This window comes from Tasmannia lanceolata, unplaced genomic scaffold (assembly GCF_043159265.1).
Source record: "Tasmannia lanceolata isolate RefF3 unplaced genomic scaffold, GAP_Taslan_0.1 ptg000023l, whole genome shotgun sequence".
NCBI classification, from domain to species: Eukaryota; Viridiplantae; Streptophyta; class Magnoliopsida; order Canellales; family Winteraceae; genus Tasmannia; species Tasmannia lanceolata.
The window spans coordinates 5730646-5750834 of NW_027518700.1; the positions used below are offsets into that span (position 1 = coordinate 5730646).

General features: G+C 37.4%; 2 protein-coding genes across 2 annotated transcripts; one reads left to right on the forward strand and one right to left on the reverse strand.

Moving 5' to 3' along the window:
* Window positions 1-146: 146 nt before the first annotated feature.
* Window positions 147-15921, forward strand: PDE327 (FAD/NAD(P)-binding oxidoreductase family protein). Its single transcript, XM_077366231.1, has 13 exons — window positions 147-569; window positions 1669-1731; window positions 2966-3406; window positions 6446-6517; window positions 9907-10032; window positions 10145-10360; window positions 11753-11800; window positions 12754-12915; window positions 13327-13488; window positions 14162-14255; window positions 14473-14591; window positions 14700-14744; window positions 15413-15921. Exons 1-13 carry the CDS (start codon window positions 219-221, stop codon window positions 15647-15649), a joined length of 2136 nt encoding a protein of 711 aa, XP_077222346.1. The 5' UTR covers window positions 147-218; the 3' UTR covers window positions 15650-15921.
* Window positions 15922-16499: 578 nt separating this feature from the next.
* Window positions 16500-19452, reverse strand: LOC143856798 (uncharacterized). Its single transcript, XM_077367083.1, has 2 exons — window positions 18609-19452; window positions 16500-17252 (listed from the first exon to the last, which is right to left on the reverse strand). Exons 1-2 carry the CDS (start codon window positions 19385-19387, stop codon window positions 17102-17104), a joined length of 930 nt encoding a protein of 309 aa, XP_077223198.1. The 5' UTR covers window positions 19388-19452; the 3' UTR covers window positions 16500-17101.
* Between the last annotated feature and the right edge of the window lie 737 nt (window positions 19453-20189).

Consider the following 20189-nt stretch of genomic DNA (forward strand, 5'->3'; position numbering starts at 1 on the left):
GAAAATTGTCCAATTATTAAAGCATGGTTATGCTGTTATCCATTTCCCTTTCGAAATTGTAATGAGTGGTGCCATTATTAAAAAAAAAATGGAGTGTGGATATCAAATCCCAAACCTCACAAACTTAAAAATAAAATCACCGAAGCCCCTCATTCCTCAAAAGCCTTATCACAAACTCCCCATTTTCTTGCTCTATTTTTCTCCTGAAAACTCCTCCCATGGCCTTCTCTTCCAAGCTCATGCCCTTCCAACTCTTCTCTTCAAACCCTAACGCTTCCCCCAATTTCTCCAACACAAGAAGGCCCACATTTTATCTTCCCCACACAACAACAACAACATCCCTTCAAATCAGCTGTGCAAAAAGGACAGGAAAACAGAGATACCCTTCGGAGAAGAAAAAGCTACAGAGGCAAACCAAAACCCTAACCCTAACTGATGTAAAGAACAAAGAAGAAGGGTTTTGGAGAATCTCCAAGCTCCGTGTTCCCGTCGATAAAGATCCAGGAAAAGATTTTCTTGGTGTCTCTGATGGCCTCCTCGAGGCCATTGCTAAGGTTCTCGAGTTCCCGGTAAATTTTCTTTTCCCTGTTTGGTTTGCCAGAATTTTTTTTTTATTTTCACAATTTAAAGAGAATGATAAATTTTGGGTGATGATATCTTCGCACCCCCTGTAGGATGATACGCACCACTGATAACGTGATTTGACGTCAAAAAGCGTTAAAAGTGAAAAGTCTGCCATAGTTAAATTTATAAGGTGGTGCGAATCATCCTACAGTGGGTGCGAATCTATTGTCTCCCTAAATTTTAGGGTATCATTATAAATTAAGGAAATGATATCAGCACAACCATTTTTAGTAATTACACAAACTCTGCTTGTCTTTTCTTTTTTAATAGGCTCTTCAGAGCTTCTGTGAAGTGTGATAACCTTTGACAGCTCTTTAAGTAATAAAAGACAAGATCAGTTAGTGCAATTATTAAAATGATGTTGTACTGATATCATTTCCCTAAATTAAAAGTGTATATAAAATTATAAATATTGGCTACTGATGTTGGCACTACCATTTTTTGATAATTTCACCCCCAGTATGGTAATTCGCACCCCTTTTAACCTGATTTAACGTCAAAAAGCATTACACAATTCACGGGAGCAAATTATCCTAGAGGGGGTGCGAATTTATAATCTCCCTTCACTACTTCAGCTTGTCTTTTATTATTTAAACAGCTGTCAAAGGTTATTACAGTTCTCAAAATGCTCTCAGAAGCCCAATTTAAAAAAATAAAAGAAAAGAAAGAAGAAAAGACAGGCTGGGATTGTGCAATTATTAAAACATGGTAGTGCAAATATCAGTAGCGTAAATTTAACTTGAATTGCCATGGCTATAATTACTTCATTTTATATGTAACCAAGTAATGAAAAATCATGAAATTTTGGAAAAAGTTTTTCTTTTCCAAACATTTTAAAAAAATTTCTGCAATCCAAACAGGGCCTTAAGGTTTATTTACCAGCGTCTTTCTGCGTTGCAATGTATGGTGATGTACTGATGTTAGCAATGTGCCTATATTTTCTTGTTTATGTGGTGGAATTCTATTTATGAGATTCTTTGTTTTTATTTTCTTCTAGTTTATGCTATAATATGGGCTGATTTTGGTTGTCTTTTGTTTTCATAGGTTCCTTCTATGTTACCTCATGAACCTTTCTCCGTAGTTCGGAAGTCTTTCGATGCAAGAAAGGTTGGTTCGATACAGTAAATAAATTCATTTGTTTGGCAGTAAGTTTTGGTAAAATCAAGTCATATTTTCATGTTGTAGTTGTGAAAAAAGCATGTTCTGGGTAATTTAGGTAATTATATGACCTTAGCTGTTGAAAATTTTATATGTATCTTTGCTCCTCCATTGTATAGCCATATGAATGTTGGGTAGTAGGTATATGAGGATATGCCATTTCATATTGAATTGGTGTTTTAATTCTAGCAATTAAGTAGAGGTTGCCAAATGTAACGAAGCAAAGGAACGTGAGCATGTCAAAGAGGGAGAAGCATTGAATCATGAAAATTCACACCTACAGATCATGATTGTGAAGGCCTTGAACAAGCATTGACAATTCATTTTTGTAACGTATACGGAAGTTCAAAGTAATGTTAGTGATCTTTGGGGAAATGCAAAAGGCGTAATGCTTGGATTTTCTCAATTCCTCAAAAAGGATTTTGTAAGGATATCAGTTAGTTTATATTTGCATTCCAAAATACAGCCTTCAACAGGTCATTGTTACCTCAGTTCTTCAGAAGTACGTAAAACACTAAAACCTGAAAATGCAATATGAATTAGACTCACCAAAAGCCAATATAGCATACCGTGTATTCCAATGGAAACATAGTAACAATGTTTGTATTGGGTGATTTTATGGTTTAGAGTTTGTATAGCAGTAAAAAAAGGGTTTAAACTTTAGAGTTTGTATTGGATTATTCATACAAATTTTCATCTGTATCATCCGACATCCGACTGATAGTGTCAAGCATATCGTTATTGAATAGTTCTTAAGCCCCTGTTTGCAACTTTTCAAAATGACTTATACTGATTTTTATGGGATGCCTTTGAGGCTTCTCACTCGCTTTTAATCAGTAAAATTATTCCCTGTTTATGATGCGGTATTGTTTAATTCGAGCATATTTTTTTTCAAAAATGGTAACGATAAATTGATCATTGTTTAATTTGAACATTCTCTAGACAAATCTTTCACGTGTGTATGGAAAAACTTGGAAAGACATTGATATTTAGCCCCCTCCCTTGTCCCCATAACCTGTTGTAACTTCATGTAGGTTACAGTTATTGTGACATGTGAGCACTGACTTCACTGAATAACATCTACTGAAAGTTGCTAATGATTTGAAACTATATGAATTTCTGCTAATATTTATTTTTAGTCCTCTTATCTTTTAATAATAGTTCTTTCTTGTTGTTTCTGCAGTTGTTGAAGGAGCCGACTTTTGTATATACCGTGGACATGGATGCTAAAAAACTTCTGAATTTGGAGCCGCGTACATGGGACTTCATTTCTCGGTTAGAGCCGAAAATTGGGCTTGTAGAGTTTATGCCTCAAGAAGAAGTTTCTGGTGATTTAATTAGCATAATACGCGATCGTAAATGGACCCATACTGACATGGAATTGAGGGATGGGCACAACATTCACATTGAGAATTCAAGCAAGTTCTTGTCATCTAAAAGTCCTAAAGTTGCAGTTGTGGGCAGTGGGCCATCAGGCTTATTCGCTTCTCTTGTGCTTGGGGAACTTGGTGCAGAGGTTACCCTAATAGAAAGGGGTCAAGCAGTTGAACAGAGAGGGCGTGATATTGGTGCTTTGATAGTTCGTCGCATCTTGCAATCAGAAAGCAACTTTTGCTTTGGGGAGGTTATCTCTTGATTTACATCCTTGGTAGTCTCAATAATAGTTTTTCTTTAATACCCCTGTATTTTATAATCCACTACTGTGCTCATCCTTTTTGTGTCTACAATTACTTGCATCGATTCCCAATTTATTTGTGTATATGATGGAGGTGATGTACTTTGTGAATGCCTACTAGTGAGCAACTGCTTGGATGTTGTATTTTATATCGTGAAGAAACTAACTCTTACCATATAAAGTCGGCCCTCTATTATTATTTATGCTATTCCTTCTCATTTACCTTATATGAATTCTATTATAGTGTAGTTCCTAAGGAAAGGATTAGATAAGGATGCAGTCCAGATCCTAATGAGATATTCCTTTTGTTTTATTCGAAAAGGGACGAGATAAGACTGAAAAAAGAAGAATGAATTGATCGATTAGTTCTTATGAATGATTCAATAAATGAAAGAGATTCAAATTCCAAGTTTTAAATGAAATGAGCAGATTGGAATCAGTAGTATAATAGATAATATGGTAGAAAGATTCATATAGTTCTTTCTACCACACTATCTATTATTATTATTATTATTGTATTGTATAAAGTCTTTCCCATATATTTTTCACACCTTTTCCCTTAACCAAATTAAAACGCTACCTTGATTCCATCACCTATTATTATTCCCCTTACCCCTTTAGGTGTCCTCTTGAGCCTTTGTTGGCCTTATTTTTATGGATCTGTTCTTTAGGATTCATTTAATTGGCATCTAATTTATCTTTCATTTCTTGATTTTTTTCTTTGGATCTGATCTTCGGGAGAAGGGGTGCTCTCCTATCTTTTGATTAGGAAAGCGGCACATATCGGGGGGTAGCAACTGTTTATTAAAAATATAGGACTCTACTAAGTGGTAACACGATGTATAGAGTCTGACACGTGCCTGGTGCTGGAAGGTCGGAAGGAGAAGTGTGATAAGCTTTGAATGGAAGCCCCGGTAAATGGAGGCAGTAACTCTAACATCCCAAAAGTAGCAAAATTCCTTGTCGCATAAGTAGCTACCTGCAAAGCAGGGGTAAGGCTGCGTACATCTAGCCCTCCCCAGGCCCCACAATGGCAGGAGCCTCGTGCACTGGGCCGCCCTTTATAAGTAGCGACCTGCACAAATGGTGTAACAACTGCTCTGTTGTCTCTTACATGGCCCCGGTGAAGTTGAATTCTACGTGAAGATGCGGCGTACTGACGGCTAGACGGTAGGACCCCATGCACCTTAACTATAGCTTCATGGTGACGACCTTGTTCGAATGTGTGGAACGTACTTGAGATGAATTATTTTCTATTTGATGTGTGAATTCAAAGGCTTTGAATTTCCAAGAAAACTATAGTTGCAATTGATTATTTTGTTATATTTAATTTGATTTGGGATACATTGCTTCCCATACTGACCTAGAGTGCTAGACACCATTTTCTGCTCCAAAGTTCCATTTTCTGCTCCAACGTTCCTAGAAATTAACTTGTGAACCTTGGGTTTGCACCAAGTGTGGAAGTTCAAGGGAAGATTGGAAGGAGAGGGAGATCTGCGCAGATGGTATGCAAAATCTCTAGAAACATCTTAGAGAAAGAATTTCTTTGAAGTTGGCTGACGGGGCCAGGCCTCTGTGGCACCAACATAACGTAATAGCCCCCTGCTGTATTTGGCCATTTTTTCTTCTTCCTCATCTACTAGGTCTACAAAAATGGGGAAATTCATATACAGTCAGTTAAAAGGTTAAATTTATTGTACTAGATCAGGATTGCTTTACCATAACACAACCAAATGCAATCTATTGGATAATGATAGTGATGGAGAGTGGCATATCACTGTCACGGATTGAATGCGTAGATGGGCATACAGAAGACTTCATGGGTAGTCAAGTTATGAATACCATGATATGTTTGTAGTTTAAACAAGTTAAACTTCCAGCAGCTCCTGTTTTCTGGTCTGGTAGCATTTGTAGAATAGTACCCAAAGAAGGTTTTATCCAAAGTGTTGTTCACCGCTCAAAGTCTTGCATTCTACATCCTAATTTCTAGGTGCTACCTGACAGTGTGGCCAACTTTCTGGTGCATATTACCTAGTTTCAAGATGATTTACTTTTAATCTCGGGAACTGTTGATTTCACTATGTTGTGATCAACTTGAGGCAATTGATGCTGCATGCGTTCTTGTGAGTTGTTTGCTGATTTTGAATGATCTTGGTCTGTTGTGGTATTTCCATTTGTTCATTAAGAACCTCTATGGAAGTCTTCTATGAATGGCTGGCACCCACATCAGAAGTGCTGGAACCAGGGTCAGTGGTTGAATAGATACATTACTAGCACGTGTTACTCTTCTAAGTGAATCATTGATGAAACTTCTAGAGTGATGCCCAAATCAACAGGATTTTTTTTTGAAAGATAGAAGCTTTTCATTAATAACAAAGGAGAACCGAGGAGGTCCACCCAAATACAGAAAAGAGAAAAATGAACAGGATTGGCCATGAGAAACTCTGGCCATAAACAAAAGGAAAGTAACTCATGCTTAATCAGAATCAGAATCACAGGTGACTTTCACATTGTTTTCGAAAGAAGTGAAGGAAGACTACCTCACTTTCCCTATTTTGAAGCTTGGATATTAGAAGTTCTATCTTTATATGCATATATTAATGGTTGGTAAATCTCATTCTCTCTTTAGTTATCGAAGAAAGCATGTCAGCCATAATGCTATAAAGTCAGGCAGGTGTTGGTCATGCCGCCCTTGCTTTGATACGCCCATCTCTTTATTTTAAACTTCTCTTGTTAGCTGTTGGAAGCTTGTTAATAATCTGTAATTGCAGACGAGAGAAATTTAAAATAAAAAGTGGGGTGCAAACATCAACACAAGGGGGTGTGAGTGTCAGTTTCCTAAGCCTATACTTGTTTGAGGTATTGCTACAATGATGCTACTGGTCTATTTCTTTACATTTTATTCCTTGCCCAGGTTATCATTTTTTTCAGCCTCAGCTTTATTTTTCTTTGTTCTCATATCATTTGTTGAGGACTTAAGTATGGCAGGGTGGTGCAGGTACTTGGAGTGATGGGAAACTGGTGACTAGAATTGGAAGAAACAGCGACAGTGTGCAGGCGGTGAGAATATTAATCTTGTCCTATTCATGTTTTGGTATTTCATTTACAAGATTTGGCTTTTATATGTTAAATTCTGTGTGTATAACCTGCAGAAACCGTACCAAAAAAAAAAAAAAAAACCTGCAGAGACTACTATTATACTTTCAATTTCAGGATTGTACTGTTATTCTCATGCAGTTGCGCTTCTTGTTTTTTATTGTCATTCACATTTTAGTCTTTTTTGGTATTGTTGTTGACATGGTTTTCAATTTCCACCAAAACTGATACGAAACGACCGAAATGTTTCTGTTTCCATCCCCACCGAAGCGCACACTGAAACTGAAACGAATATCGAAACCAAAACTGCAAGTGTATTAGTCATATACTATCTAAGTTTGTTATATAGTTATATTTATATGAATTGCATGTGAAATGTGGTGTATGTATTATGTATAAATATTTATATGAATTACACATGAAATATGGTCTTGCTTAATTATCATACATGCGCTGTCACACATGTCATTAGGTGTTCGATGTTTGTCGCGCACGGCACTAGGTGTTCCATGTTTTTAAACCATTATGAATGGCCGTCTTGCCTATGTGAAGGTTTTTAATTGTGTTTTTATGCTTATTCTAGCATTTTCTTAAGTTTAATCTTAAAATTCTATCATTTGCATACATTTCCATACATTTTCATGGTTTTATGGGATTTCTACCTAAATTTCCATTCGAAATCGAAACGTTTCCATTTGTGGGACAATTGAAACCAAAACTGAAGGTCAAAACCTTTGTTGATGATAAGTTGGTTACTTTGAAATGACTGAAATTCTTGATATTTTAGACTCACGGCCATGTCTAAATGCAGTTTTGGAGGCTGAGCTTATGAGAGGAACATTAGGACCACTGGGTTGTGTTCTTTTCCCTGGGTGGAGCTTGTTATACTTACAATTTTACCATTGAGTATTATAACAATCTGCGGACATTATACCTATTGAGATATCCAAATTCCAAACTTCCTCTTCAAAGAGGACACATCGGATCTCTATCAGAGCAGCATGGAACACCATCTCTATATTCTTTCCTTAAACACACATTATAGATATCATAATGGGTGTAATTTGACCCCACAAGCTTGAACTTACGCATTCACTTATTCCACAGCCGTGTACATAGCCACACGTCGAGTAAGGAAATTTCACAAGCTCACTTTATTCATTCAATACGATGAACACATCAAAACTTCCACATAATATTTTGTGAAATATTTGATTAATCATTCGATAATGCCTGGGAACCCAACTGTGGGCCTATGATTAGAAAATTGAATCTAGAAATAAAAATAGTCATAGTATAGTGTAAGGGATGCTTCCCTTATAGACCTACAAGGGAAGCAAGTTTGTTTAGTGGATCCTCGTAACCTATGACTTGTGGACATGGACACGAGTGTCGTGTGTCGACACTGACACGGAGTGTCGGACACAGCAAACTCCCAAAATTTAGAAGCGAGGACACGTCCAAAATAGAAAGTACATATAATCATGATTTGTAGACACATATTCATGTGCTGAGTTTCAACACGGATACGAGGTTTCTGACATGGAAACCCCTAAAAATCTAGAAATAGTGGCACACTCATACACAACTACATATAAAGTTACTGACACTTCTAGCAGTACACTTATAAGTGTCTAAAGGAGTGTTGATACGTGTGGACACGGGTGTTGTGTCGGACACGACACAACACGTGTGTCTAGCAACAAATTCAAAGTGTCGGCCAAATCATAGCTCGTAACCCAGTTTGGCTGAAGCGAATAGTAAGTTTGATTTTCAACTTCCACGGGCAAATGTCGATTTTAGACAACATGCGTCGTCTTCTGTGGGGATTGACTTCGGACCGAAGTAAGTTTGATTCCTTTTGTAGCACCCTCGTACCAAAAACCCCAATATATGTAAGAAATATTAATGCCATTCCATGACCAACTCTAATTAATGTTGTTCCATTAATAAGATGAACAAGTTGAAAATTAAAAGGAGGGAGATGATTTTTTCACCCTCCCCACCAAAGTAGGATTATGTGCCCCCCTATTAACATGATTGACGTCAAAAAGCGTTTAAACTTGCCCACAATTCGGTTAAAAGGGGGGCGCATGATCCTACACGGGGGGACGCGCCGCGCCGGGGGGGGGGTGTTGAAAAAATCATCTCCCTTAAAAGAAATGGCACAATCATTAACTTCTAATACATGTGAGATATCCATGTTTAATATGAGCCTTACTATTCCAGCTCACACATGTCATGAGGTGTTTAGTCTTATTAAACCATTATGAATGGTTGTCTTGCTTATGTGATGGTTTCTAGGTGAGTATTTGTGCTTATTCTATTGTTTTTTGATGTTTCATTGTCTTGCTTATGTAATTCCCTTATGCCTTCTATCATCTTGTATTTTTTGTCTATGATTTTGCTCTTGTACTCTTGGATCTTCATTAGAGACTTGTGGATTTGTTCGGTAGATATTTTTATTCTCTTGTTGATTGTGGCTTCTATTCTATTCTTTGGGTTCATTTTTATAACTTTGGACACTTGAAGCCCCCTTTTGAAGTTCCGTGTTTCTGTTATGATATTTCATTCTTCACTGATAAGAAAATATTTTGTCCTTTTGGCATTCTCATAACTAGATAGCAAGTACATTTAAGTAGTGTTTTAAAATATGAGTCTATGCACAGATGGGAAGTTAGCTTCATTGAGTTAAACTGGTTGCACAGAAGCGAGAAAAGAATTCTACTCATTTCTGGCTTTTTTCTCACCATGCATGTGTATACCTAAATTTTTATCAGTTGACCCCTAAACTAAATGATGATGCCAAAATCCGGATCTGGGCGTCGGACGAGCGCTATCGGCAAAACCAGCAGCTTAGGTTGGTAGAGCTCCTATTCATGGGTGCCTGCGCTCATAGAAAACAACGTTAGAAGGGCCCCGGAGTGGGGACTCGGGGGCACCCTCCGACGCTCAAGTCAGGTATCGGTATCACAGGTATCTAAGCAAGACTAATAGAGATAAACATGCTTATGGGGGGAAGAAGAGTCTCCTTTTACCGTTGAGCAAGGGGGTGCCTTTTATAGGCTTAGAGTTCTTACACCATGTTTTGGTGTATAAGCCACTTGTCCTTGTGCATGGCAAGTTTTTAGCATGTTTGCCACTTGTCGTAGTGCTTGCCATGCATTAGCATGTATGCCATGTGTCCAAAGTAAAAGGGGAATTTATTTAGTTTTCCCCCAACACTTGTCTTTATACTTTTCTTGATCATAATTAGATTCTTTTGGTATAAGGGTGACACGTGGCGGGCTCTAACGGTCATACCGTATTTTCTCCCTATCACTAAACAATTGTGTTCATTTGTTTGCTTTTAGGTCATGAGAACTCTACTTCACTTTGGAGCCCCACCGAATATTTTGGTTGATGGGAAACCTCATTTGGGAACAGATAGGTTGATTCCATTACTGCGCAACTTTCGAAAACATCTACAGGGCTTGGGTGTGAGTTCCATACCTTTAGCATCACTGTTAATGGAAAAACATATTTTTTTAAAGTTCACTTGTACTTCATACCTTTGGAATACTTATCACTTCTCTATTTGATATATTATAGGTTAAGATCCAATTTGGGACCAGGTTGGATGATCTGCTTGTAGAGAACAGACGGGTTGTGGGAGTTAAAGTTTCTGATGCCAGAGATGAGTTACATTCTGGTGGTGATCAGAAGTTGGCATTTGATGCTGTTGTTTTAGCAGTTGGGCACTCTGCGCGCGATGCATATCAAATGCTTCTTGAGCATAATGTTAGCTTGGTCCCTAAAGATTTTGCTGTAAGCTCCAAAAAAATATCATTTAAGCAAGTCATATTTCTTTCTTTTTTCCTATGTTTTTCTGAATTTGGATGGCATCATCTACTAATTTTGTATTGAAATATGTGCATCGTAGACTATGTCCAATGATCATTTTCCCCCTATGCTTTTCTGAATCTGGATGCCGACATCTACTAATTTTGAATTGAAATACGTGCATCATAGAGTATAAACTCCCCCCCCCCCCCCCCCCCCCCCACACACACCAAACAAACACACGCCCACCACCACTCCATTCCACCAAAAGTTAAGTTTTAACATGCAATAGTAGAAGATAGCTTTTCTCCTTTTGTAAGAATTTTTATAAGTTACCATTCAAAAAACAGAATGGAAGAAAATGATCCACGTAGCCAACCCCAACTAGTTTGGGACAAAGGCTTTGTTGAGTTGAGTTGAGTTGACCATTCTATAAACAGAAAAAAGAATTTTTAAAAGTTCATTATGTTGATGGTTCTAACAGAAATAGGCCTGGGGTGGAGATTGTAAGTATAAATCATACATTTCATTCTGTTGTAGTTTGATCTGTGGAGTGGTGATGTGCCCCTAAAGGACAAATTTCCAGATCTGTATCTAGTGGCTTTACATTTGGGTTGCATTGTGAAGGCAAGGACAAATTTTGATTTCGGTTTGGTCACCACAGAAACAGGAACATTTCGCTTTCCATAGGAAATTTCTATGGAAATCTTGTAAAGTCATAGAATTGTATCGAAACATATAAAATGATTGAATTTTAAGATGACACTTGGGAACGCTAGATTAAGCACAAATGCACACTGAGAAACCATCGCATAAGTAAGACAATCATCTATAATGACTTAATATCATCGAACACCTGGTGATATGGATTGCCGTGCCTGTCTGATAATTCAGTACATATCACATGTCACATGTATTTCATAAAAATATTTATACATAATACAAACTCCACATTTCGCATTCAATTTATATAAGGGAAGTGATACACCCCCCCCCCCCCCCCTCCACCCTCTCTTGGGACAGCCAGGTTTTTCCTTCTAGTTCTTAAAGTTCATGAAAGGCGTACTGATTCTCATCTCTTTTAGCCATTTGTGCTGGAAGCCTGGAATATTGTAGTAGGAGTATAAAATCCACAGTTTAGTTTACTGAGAAAGCTGTAATATTTTCTTTCCTTGCATGTTTCTAATCTTTTTGACTAGCGAGAGCCATTTTGATAAGCTTGTACTTGTACACTTGTACACTCCAATTTCTCAATGTTTTCTGTATTTCTAACCTTTTATTTAATGAGAGCCATGTTGATGAGCCGGTTCTTATACACTTGTACTCCAAATTCTCAGTGTTTTCTGTATTTTGATATCTTGTCACATGGGTATACAGGTTGGATTGCGAATTGAGCATCCTCAAGCACTAATAAATAGCATACAGGTAAGTTGACTATTTCTGAGAATTCCAGTCTGTTTCTTCTATGGCTCATGAATGATTGTAAGTCTTTTTCATCAAATGAGAAGCCAATCAGTTTCTTCAATGGCTCATGAATGATTGTAAATGTTTGCCATCAAATGAGAAGCCAATTCTTCAATTGATATTATTATCGTTATTATTCTGCTTTACAGTCTTCAGTGCGTGCTTGCAAGTATAGAGCACCGACCATAGGAGTTCCTTTGGTTTTAATTGAAGAGCATTTGCATTTATCCTGCCATTTATGCTTTGACAGCTTGCATCTCTTTCACGACTTTAGTCCACTGTTTTCCAAGGTTTCAAAACATTATCCAGATTTGGTTTTTGTGACGTATTGAGTTCGGTTGGTTTCAACTCGAGACTTTTCATGTTTTGAAATTTAGCTTGGATTTGTTGGAAGTTCAAAAAGGCCAAGAAATTTACTAGAATACTGGCACAAATACCTATTATATAACAATAATTATTTAATAATCTACACTAATCTTTTAATATTGATTATTTTGTATATTTTCTAATAGTGTTTGCTAAAATGAACAAGTAGGTAGAACCTAATAAAAACACAAATATATCTAAATGCATAGTTATGTACCTAGTATGCTACATTCCAGGGTTCAATCATAGTTAGCCCTCATCTTTAAAAAAAAAAAAAGATCATAACCCTTCATATCTGGCTTGCATCTCTCTGTTTGGGGACAACTTGTCCCCTTGGTTTTTTTTTAAAAAAATTGCCAGTGACATTGTTGAATTAGATCTCATGTTTGTTGAAGGAGAACTCTTTGTAAAAATGTGACCAGGTCACGGACCATGTCATTCTCTTACATAAATAATTATATATTGTGATGATGATTTTCTATTGGGTAGATTATTTATGGTCTCGTGATTATGAGAATTCTTAATTGATCAATTCTGTCAAACTGTAGTATTCTGCTTTGGCCACCGAAGTTCGTGATGGACGCGGAAAGGTACCTGTTGCGGATTACAAGGTTGTAAAGTACGTCAATGAAGAGACTGTTGCCTCGTCCACTATTTCAGGGGAGATTAGTCGTAGCTGTTATTCCTTCTGCATGTGCCCAGGTGGGCAGGTACACTTTCTTTGGCATTCCTAACTCCTAGCTTAGAGGCCGTTTAGATATGTGGATTTTGGAATCGTGGATTTCCTCAAAAATTGTAGATGGGAGACGAGAGAAGGAGACCAGCCGTCGTTTTCTGATTTCTCACCCTTCTTTCCATCAGCAAGAGAAATCATGTCATGTTTCCAGGTTTTATAAATCTCAGGATTGGGGAGAGATTTCTAAACCCTGGATTTCTTACTTAAAATCCAAGATTCTAAAGAGAAGTGAAACAGACGGTCTCCTTCTCTTGTCTAGCATCCAGAATTTTGAGGAAATCCAAGATTCTAAAATCCGCGTATCCAAACGACCTCTCAGAGAAACATCTTTTATTAGTATTATATAAACATGAACGAAAGGTCTTATTGAAGTGCATACTGCCAGGTTGTTCTGACTAGTACGAATCCATCAGAGCTCTGTATCAATGGCATGTCATTTTCTCGACGTGCTTCCAGATGGGCAAATGCAGCACTTGTTGCTACTGTTTCAACAAAGGATTTTGAGGCTTTGCAATGTCACGGACCTCTTGCCGGTGTTGAATTCCAGGTATCTTTTCTGCTTTTCGAGTTTTTTTATACCAGTGACCAAGTTGCCTAAATCAATATTAAGAGTGAGGAATATTTTCTGCATCCATTTTTTTACAAAATATTGCTCGTATTTTGTTTTTTGGAATATTGCTCGTTTACATGTTTATTTATTATTGATGTGGTTTGTTGCTATGTGCTATCAACAGTTGTTATGCTAATGCTATACCTATCCTTGTTGGTTAAGGATGATAATCTTTAGCCATTCAAAACAAAAAAGATGATAATCTTTAAATGCATGTGAAACCATCCAATGATAGACATACTGGAAGTCTTAAGATTTCATGGTTGTGATGAAACCATCTGGAGTATTACTGATCACTGGTGTAATTTTTTGGATGACAGTTGCTGGTCATCATCTATCTATTTGTAAAAATCTTTCCTTTTCACTTGCTTTCAGTAGAGGCCAAAATGAGCAGAAAATTTATACACGTATTTCTATATTTATTCTTGATCTGAAAGCTTTAGAGCACTAGTAAGAGCTCTTATATGTTCTTAGACCCCGGATTATATAAGCACTTCATGTTCTTTCAGTTTGTATTTTCATTTTGTCGTAATGAAAATCTTTGAAATACTGATAACAAAATGCTCCACCATCTTTCCTCTCTTGGCATAATCTAGTTTCCTTTTATCAGAGAGAATTTGAGAGAAGAGCAGCTACAATGGGAGGGGGGAATTTTGTTGTGCCTGTGCAGACTGTTAATGATTTTCTTGAAAGCAGGTTATCAGGTAGAAAACTGTAGAATCACCCTACATTATTCTCTTCGGCCCTGTTTGTTTCAGATTATGACAACCGAATGTCAGCCCTAAACCTATTATTGGGCTCAAATTTAAATGTAATTTTGAGCCCAATAATAGGTTTTGGGCTCACAATCGGTTGTCATAATCTCAAACAAACAGGGCCTTCCAAATTTGCAACCAAGATGATTACTATGTTTATTTGCAGTAACGTCTGTACCATCATCAAGTTATCGGTTGGGTGTTAAGGCAGCAAATCTCCATGAGTTGTTTCCTGTTCATATAACACAGGCCATACAGAATTCAATTTTAATGTTTGACAATGAGGTATTTTTCCAATGGCCTTGCCTTTAAATGAATAGACTGGTGAAGATTTATTTTATCTTAATTTTTACAGAATCTTTGTTTCATATCAAACCTTCTGAAAATTTTCAGCTTCCCGGATTTATCTCCAAGGATGCCCTTCTTCATGGAGTAGAGGTAAAATATGCAACTTTGGCTTGTCAATGTATTTTTTTTTCTTGATGGGTGAGCTGGTGTTAGGCAAGACCCCCACCAGATTGTCAATGTATTTATATTTTGAGATTTTATATGCTGTGGGAGTGTGAAGTCCAGTATTTTACAAAAAAGTACTGTGGGGCCCACTTCATAGGACGATCCAAACCGTTCCTTTGTTTGGCTCACACTTGTATTTTTAATGTGGTGTGGCCTACCTTTGGCAAAAAAAATTACTAAATTTCTACGCCTACATCTTAGTAAGTTAATCAACGAGAAGAGCCCAATTGTGAGGAAAATGAGAAACATTAAGGACATTTTTTTTTCAAAAGGTTTTTGAAAAATTGAATAAAATGAAGTTTTTTAAAAGTTTTATTGAAAAAAAATGTCAAGAATATGGTAACGGAAAAAAATGAAAATAAAATATATTTTGAACAAAAAACAAGTTATTTTGGTATTTATATTTCTTCAAGAGATCATATTCTTCACTTCATTCATTCTTTAGAACAACGAAAAGGATTTTTTTTATTCAAATTCATGTTGTCCACCATTCAGAATACCCAATCCTGTTCCTCCCAAATTTTTCTACTCGCCATTTGAACGGCATTTCAAATGGATTCTGTTAGAATTTCACGCTATCCTTTTGCTTTCAGACGAGGACAAGCTCTCCTGTTCAGATAACACGCGACAGTGAAACTTACGAAAGCACGTCATTGCAAGGACTGTACCCAATCGGAGAAGGTGCCGGATATGCTGGTGGAATTGTAAGTGCTGCTGTTGATGGCTTGTATGCTGGGTTTGCTGTGGCCAAAGATCTCGGTCTGTACGAGGGCGGTATAGAGTCAGTTCTGGGCAAAGCTCAGAAGAACACTGGATTTGTGAAGTACTGAGCTGTTTTTCTACCTTGTTCTCCATTTGTTCAAGTTTGGCTTGTTCTCCATTTGGTTCAATTTTGGCTCGCAGATGAATTGAAATACCAAAAAGTGTAGTCATTTTTCGTAAGGGTTGGTTTGGTGTGTGCAATCTAAATGGATTGTGGATGCAGTCTGTGTTAAATTGCAATCTGAAATCCGAAGGCAAGCTTTGCTCTCTGACATTATAAGAAAAAGATTGTACCGGATTTTTTTTCCAATGAGAAACTGAAAAGGATATCATCTTACTATTTCTTGTCACTTGTAGATCATTTTCCTTTTGTTATCAATGGATTCTATTTATTATGTTTCTATTCAGAACTGGATGTGTATCTCTTTTTTATATGGAAAATGTTTGCAAACTAGACTTGGTGTTCATTTCTGCCATTTGTTCGGGTAAGAAATGTGAGAAGATGAGATTTTCTGAAGCGACTTAGGCTCACTTTTTTGTCTTATTAACATAATTCATTCTATGTGGCTGCTCTCTCATGCATCAGACGGTCCACGAAATGCCTTATGTCGTCCCTAGCAAATCTCTAATTAGATTTGTTGTTTACAAGAGACCCATACAGGGTGGGGTTAAAGGAGAAGATAAGAAGATAAAAATGGCAACTATGCAAATCCTATTCAAATCTGAAACCATAGCAAGTATTATAATAATCTTGATATTCACCTTGATTTTCTCCTACAGACAACTATCCTAATATTTAACTCAGACATCTAGCTGAACTGGGTCAGCTCAGCCGGATCATCATTTTCTGAACATAAATCTTACAGTGTTGATATGTTACATATCATGATCAATGAATTGAAAGAGATTAAAGACGTATAGCGACAGATTAAGGACTAATAGTATAAATAAAATTTCAAGAAAACTAAGAGAAACACGACACTACGAAGGTGTGATAACACTAAGAAATCAGATGCAAATTTCTTCCCTTTTCTCATCATCATTCAAGTGAATATTTGTGTGAGGGTTCTTCGAACCATCGGCTTCCTGAGCTCCTTAAATATGTGCAATTTAACATGACCCAGAGCCACGAAAAGCAGTATAAAGCTCCAATCCTCACAAAGATTCTATCTAAAAAAATCTGCGAGGAAAAGGCAGGTGTCTCTAACCAGGCAAATTGAATTTCTATTCGTAGGAGAGATAGCGATGTTGAAGTATAAATAATTAAAAAACACCAACTCGAGTAATTGGTTGTTTCACATGATATCAGAGCTATTGCCTCACGGAAAGTCATGGGTTCAAAACCTAGCAACTCCTTGATATTAAAACTCCACGTGTATGACCAACCCAAAAAAGAGGGGTCACACCTGAGGGGAAGGGTTGAATTATAAATGATTATACAAAACCAACTCTTAACAGCTTAACCTTTTGGAGTAATTGGCTGTTTCACAAGCAAGATGGTTATCGGAGTACTCACTCTCTCAACAACAGAATGGGCGGCATGAAAGACAAGGAAACCAACTCGTCGGTGCCGCATTTGAAGTTGCTTCAGGATTGGCTGGCTGCGCCGCTTGCTTTTGTTGCGACTGCTCGGATTCCACATTGATAGACCCACTCCTTCCCTTTGTTAATCTGTAAATAAATGATAAGGGGTTCAAGATAACAATTGAAATATATACATTACATAAACTTTTGTTGCTGATGTTTTTCATAAAACAATGGCGGATATTCGCATAATTTTCCCATCTGGAAAGCTGATTACCCTGACCATTTGTCTGGCAAAACGTTGGGCAAGTCCACGATCAATCTCTGTTTCTTCTTCCACCAACTACATATGTATGAAACTATGCAGAGACATGACATTTCCATCCTATTTCCCAGCATTTCCACCCCCTTTTGTTTGTTTTGCAAAAAAAAAAGGGAAGTGATATATCCGCCCCTTTTGATTACTTGGGACACCCAGCAGCAGTGAATCCCACTGCAGAGGGGCTGATGTACTTCACGTCAGAAGGATTCAATGGGGCTGATTGCCACTGCTGCTGGGTGTCTCAAGTAATCAAAAGGCGCGGATATATCACTTCCCAAAAAAAAATGACTTCATTTTTATGAAAGAATCGTGGATTCATCAAAATATTTTAATCAATTCTTAAATTTTAATTTTTTACATAGTAATATGGTTTTTTAATGGTAAATAATTGAATTAATAAAGAAACAGGGGGTGCCCACGCAATCGAGATGATCAATAAAGACTTAATAATATGGTTATAACAAATAATATATTAAAATTTAAATAGGTTAAGTAAATACAATGCTTTATTTCCATACGATGGTTGAAACTCAAACATGTGGTAATTGTAAAGTTGTGGTAATAGTAATATAAAAAAAACCTGGTAAAAGAGATCTATAGGTGCCACAGAGAATCCTTAAGGGGCCGTTTAGATACGCGGATTTTAGAATCTTGGATTTCTCTCCAATACTTAGGGGCCATTTGGATACAAGGATTTTAGAATATTGGATCTAGACGAGAGAAGGAGACCAGCCGTAGTTTTCTGATTTCTCTACCTTCTTTCCGTCAGCAAGAGAGTAGGAGATCATCCCATGTTTCCAGGTTTTAGACATATCAGGATGGGGGAGAGATTTCTAAAACCTGGATTTCTTACTTGAAATCCAAGATTCTAAAGAGAAGTGAAACGGTCGGTCTCTTTCTCTCGTCTCCCAACTACGATTTTGAGGAAATCCAAGATTCTAAAATCCGCGTATCCAAATGGCCCCTAAGTATTGGAATCTGACAAGTGTCCAACACGGGTCCTTTGCCCATTCAGAAGAATCCTTGTTAACATAAGCAGGGAAAGTGGGTAGAAATAACATTTCCAAAATATACATAGATATATGCTTACACCTGCGCATATGCATTCATGTATTGTATATGAATATTTCTGTGATATGGACACATCATGCATTTAGCTAGAGTCAGAAGTGAGAACTTACATTGGAAATGCAAAAGAGCGGTTGCTGGTTCCACTAGTTGAAGAACGGCGAGAGACGCTAGCAGAATGGGGAGGAGGGTGTGGATCTGCTTTAGCAAGATCCTCTGCCGCTGCCCTTAAAACCTCCTTCATGGCTTCAGCGTTCGCAGCCTCGGTTACAGCTGGGTTCACTAACCCCTCATCCATCTCCAACTGGGTTGTGTCAGGGTCTACCTTAGGAGAGGAATACCCACTTGGTGGACTTGGGAAGTTGCCCAGTTCGTCCGATCGGCCTAACAGAAAAACGTGGTCTCTAGAGAAACTAGAATTGCCAGGGTGGATACTGAATAATGATTCATTGGAAGCAACACTCCATTCCATTGGCGTCGTAGATTTAGTCCTCGCAAACACGGAGGAAGGAATCCTATATTGGTCAGCAGCATCTGATTTCCCCATCACTTGAATTGGAGGGGATTGAGTAAAACCAGAGGTACTTGAGAACCCATTTCCCATTGAGATCTCACCATTTTGCACATCAACTACCCGAGCTAAGTGAGCGTCATCGCCAAGTTTAGGAGGGAGTTTTGCAATATTACCCTCTGGGGGAGATTTACTTAGTTCACTTGTAACAAGTTGGAAGAACTCTTCGTCAGAGAAAGAATCAGAAGAGGAGGAAAATGAGTTAGACCTTTCAAGTTGAGACTCATCGCCCAGTTTAAGAAGAACCTCTTCGTCATCTCCAACAACAGAAGTCTCAGTATAAGTTGCATGCTTACTATCATTCCCATGTAAAGATTCCATAAGTGTTATTGTCTGATCAAACCAGGCTTAGAACCTTCTATGCTATACCATGTTGTTCATACTTTCATGCTGCAGGAAGTAAAAATAATAAAAATTAAACTGAAAATAGACAGAGAGAGAAAACCAAAAATTGCGGTTTATAACAAAATAAATCAACATCAATAGAATTGAAAAAAGATAGACATAATTCATGTGCATTGGTGTTCACCATCATGCTGCAAGATGTTGATTATAACAAGATAAATCAATATCCAATTTAATTTAATATATACTATAGCAGTTTATAACTAGATAAATCAACATCCAAATTAATTTAACTGTTTGACATGGTGGTGGGCGTCCAGCAAGCGGGTCTACTGCACCCAAATTTTATTCAACAATAACTGGAAAACCATATTAATTGATAAGGGGGAATAATTCAAGGGGTAGATCTTTCCCCACAAAAATATCAACTTAGAAACATCCTCTCTCACTTAGTAACAGTAGAGATTGGATACTTATCAAACAATTCAAGGGGCAGAGCTTTCCCCACAAAAAGCTCAACTTAGAAAGTTAGAAACATCCTTTCTCACTTAGTAACAGTAGAGATTGGATATAAACAACTTGTAGGAATAGCTGGAAGAAAGAAGCAAATAATGAATCAATAGACGTGGATATAGCTCAACTAGAAGTCATGCAACTGCAAACGGGTGCAATCTGAGACATACAAATGAAAGGGGGGGATATACTGATAAATTGATACAGTTCTGAATTTGAACTGTACTGTCTTTAAAATCATGGCACAAATTTTGGTTAGAAATGA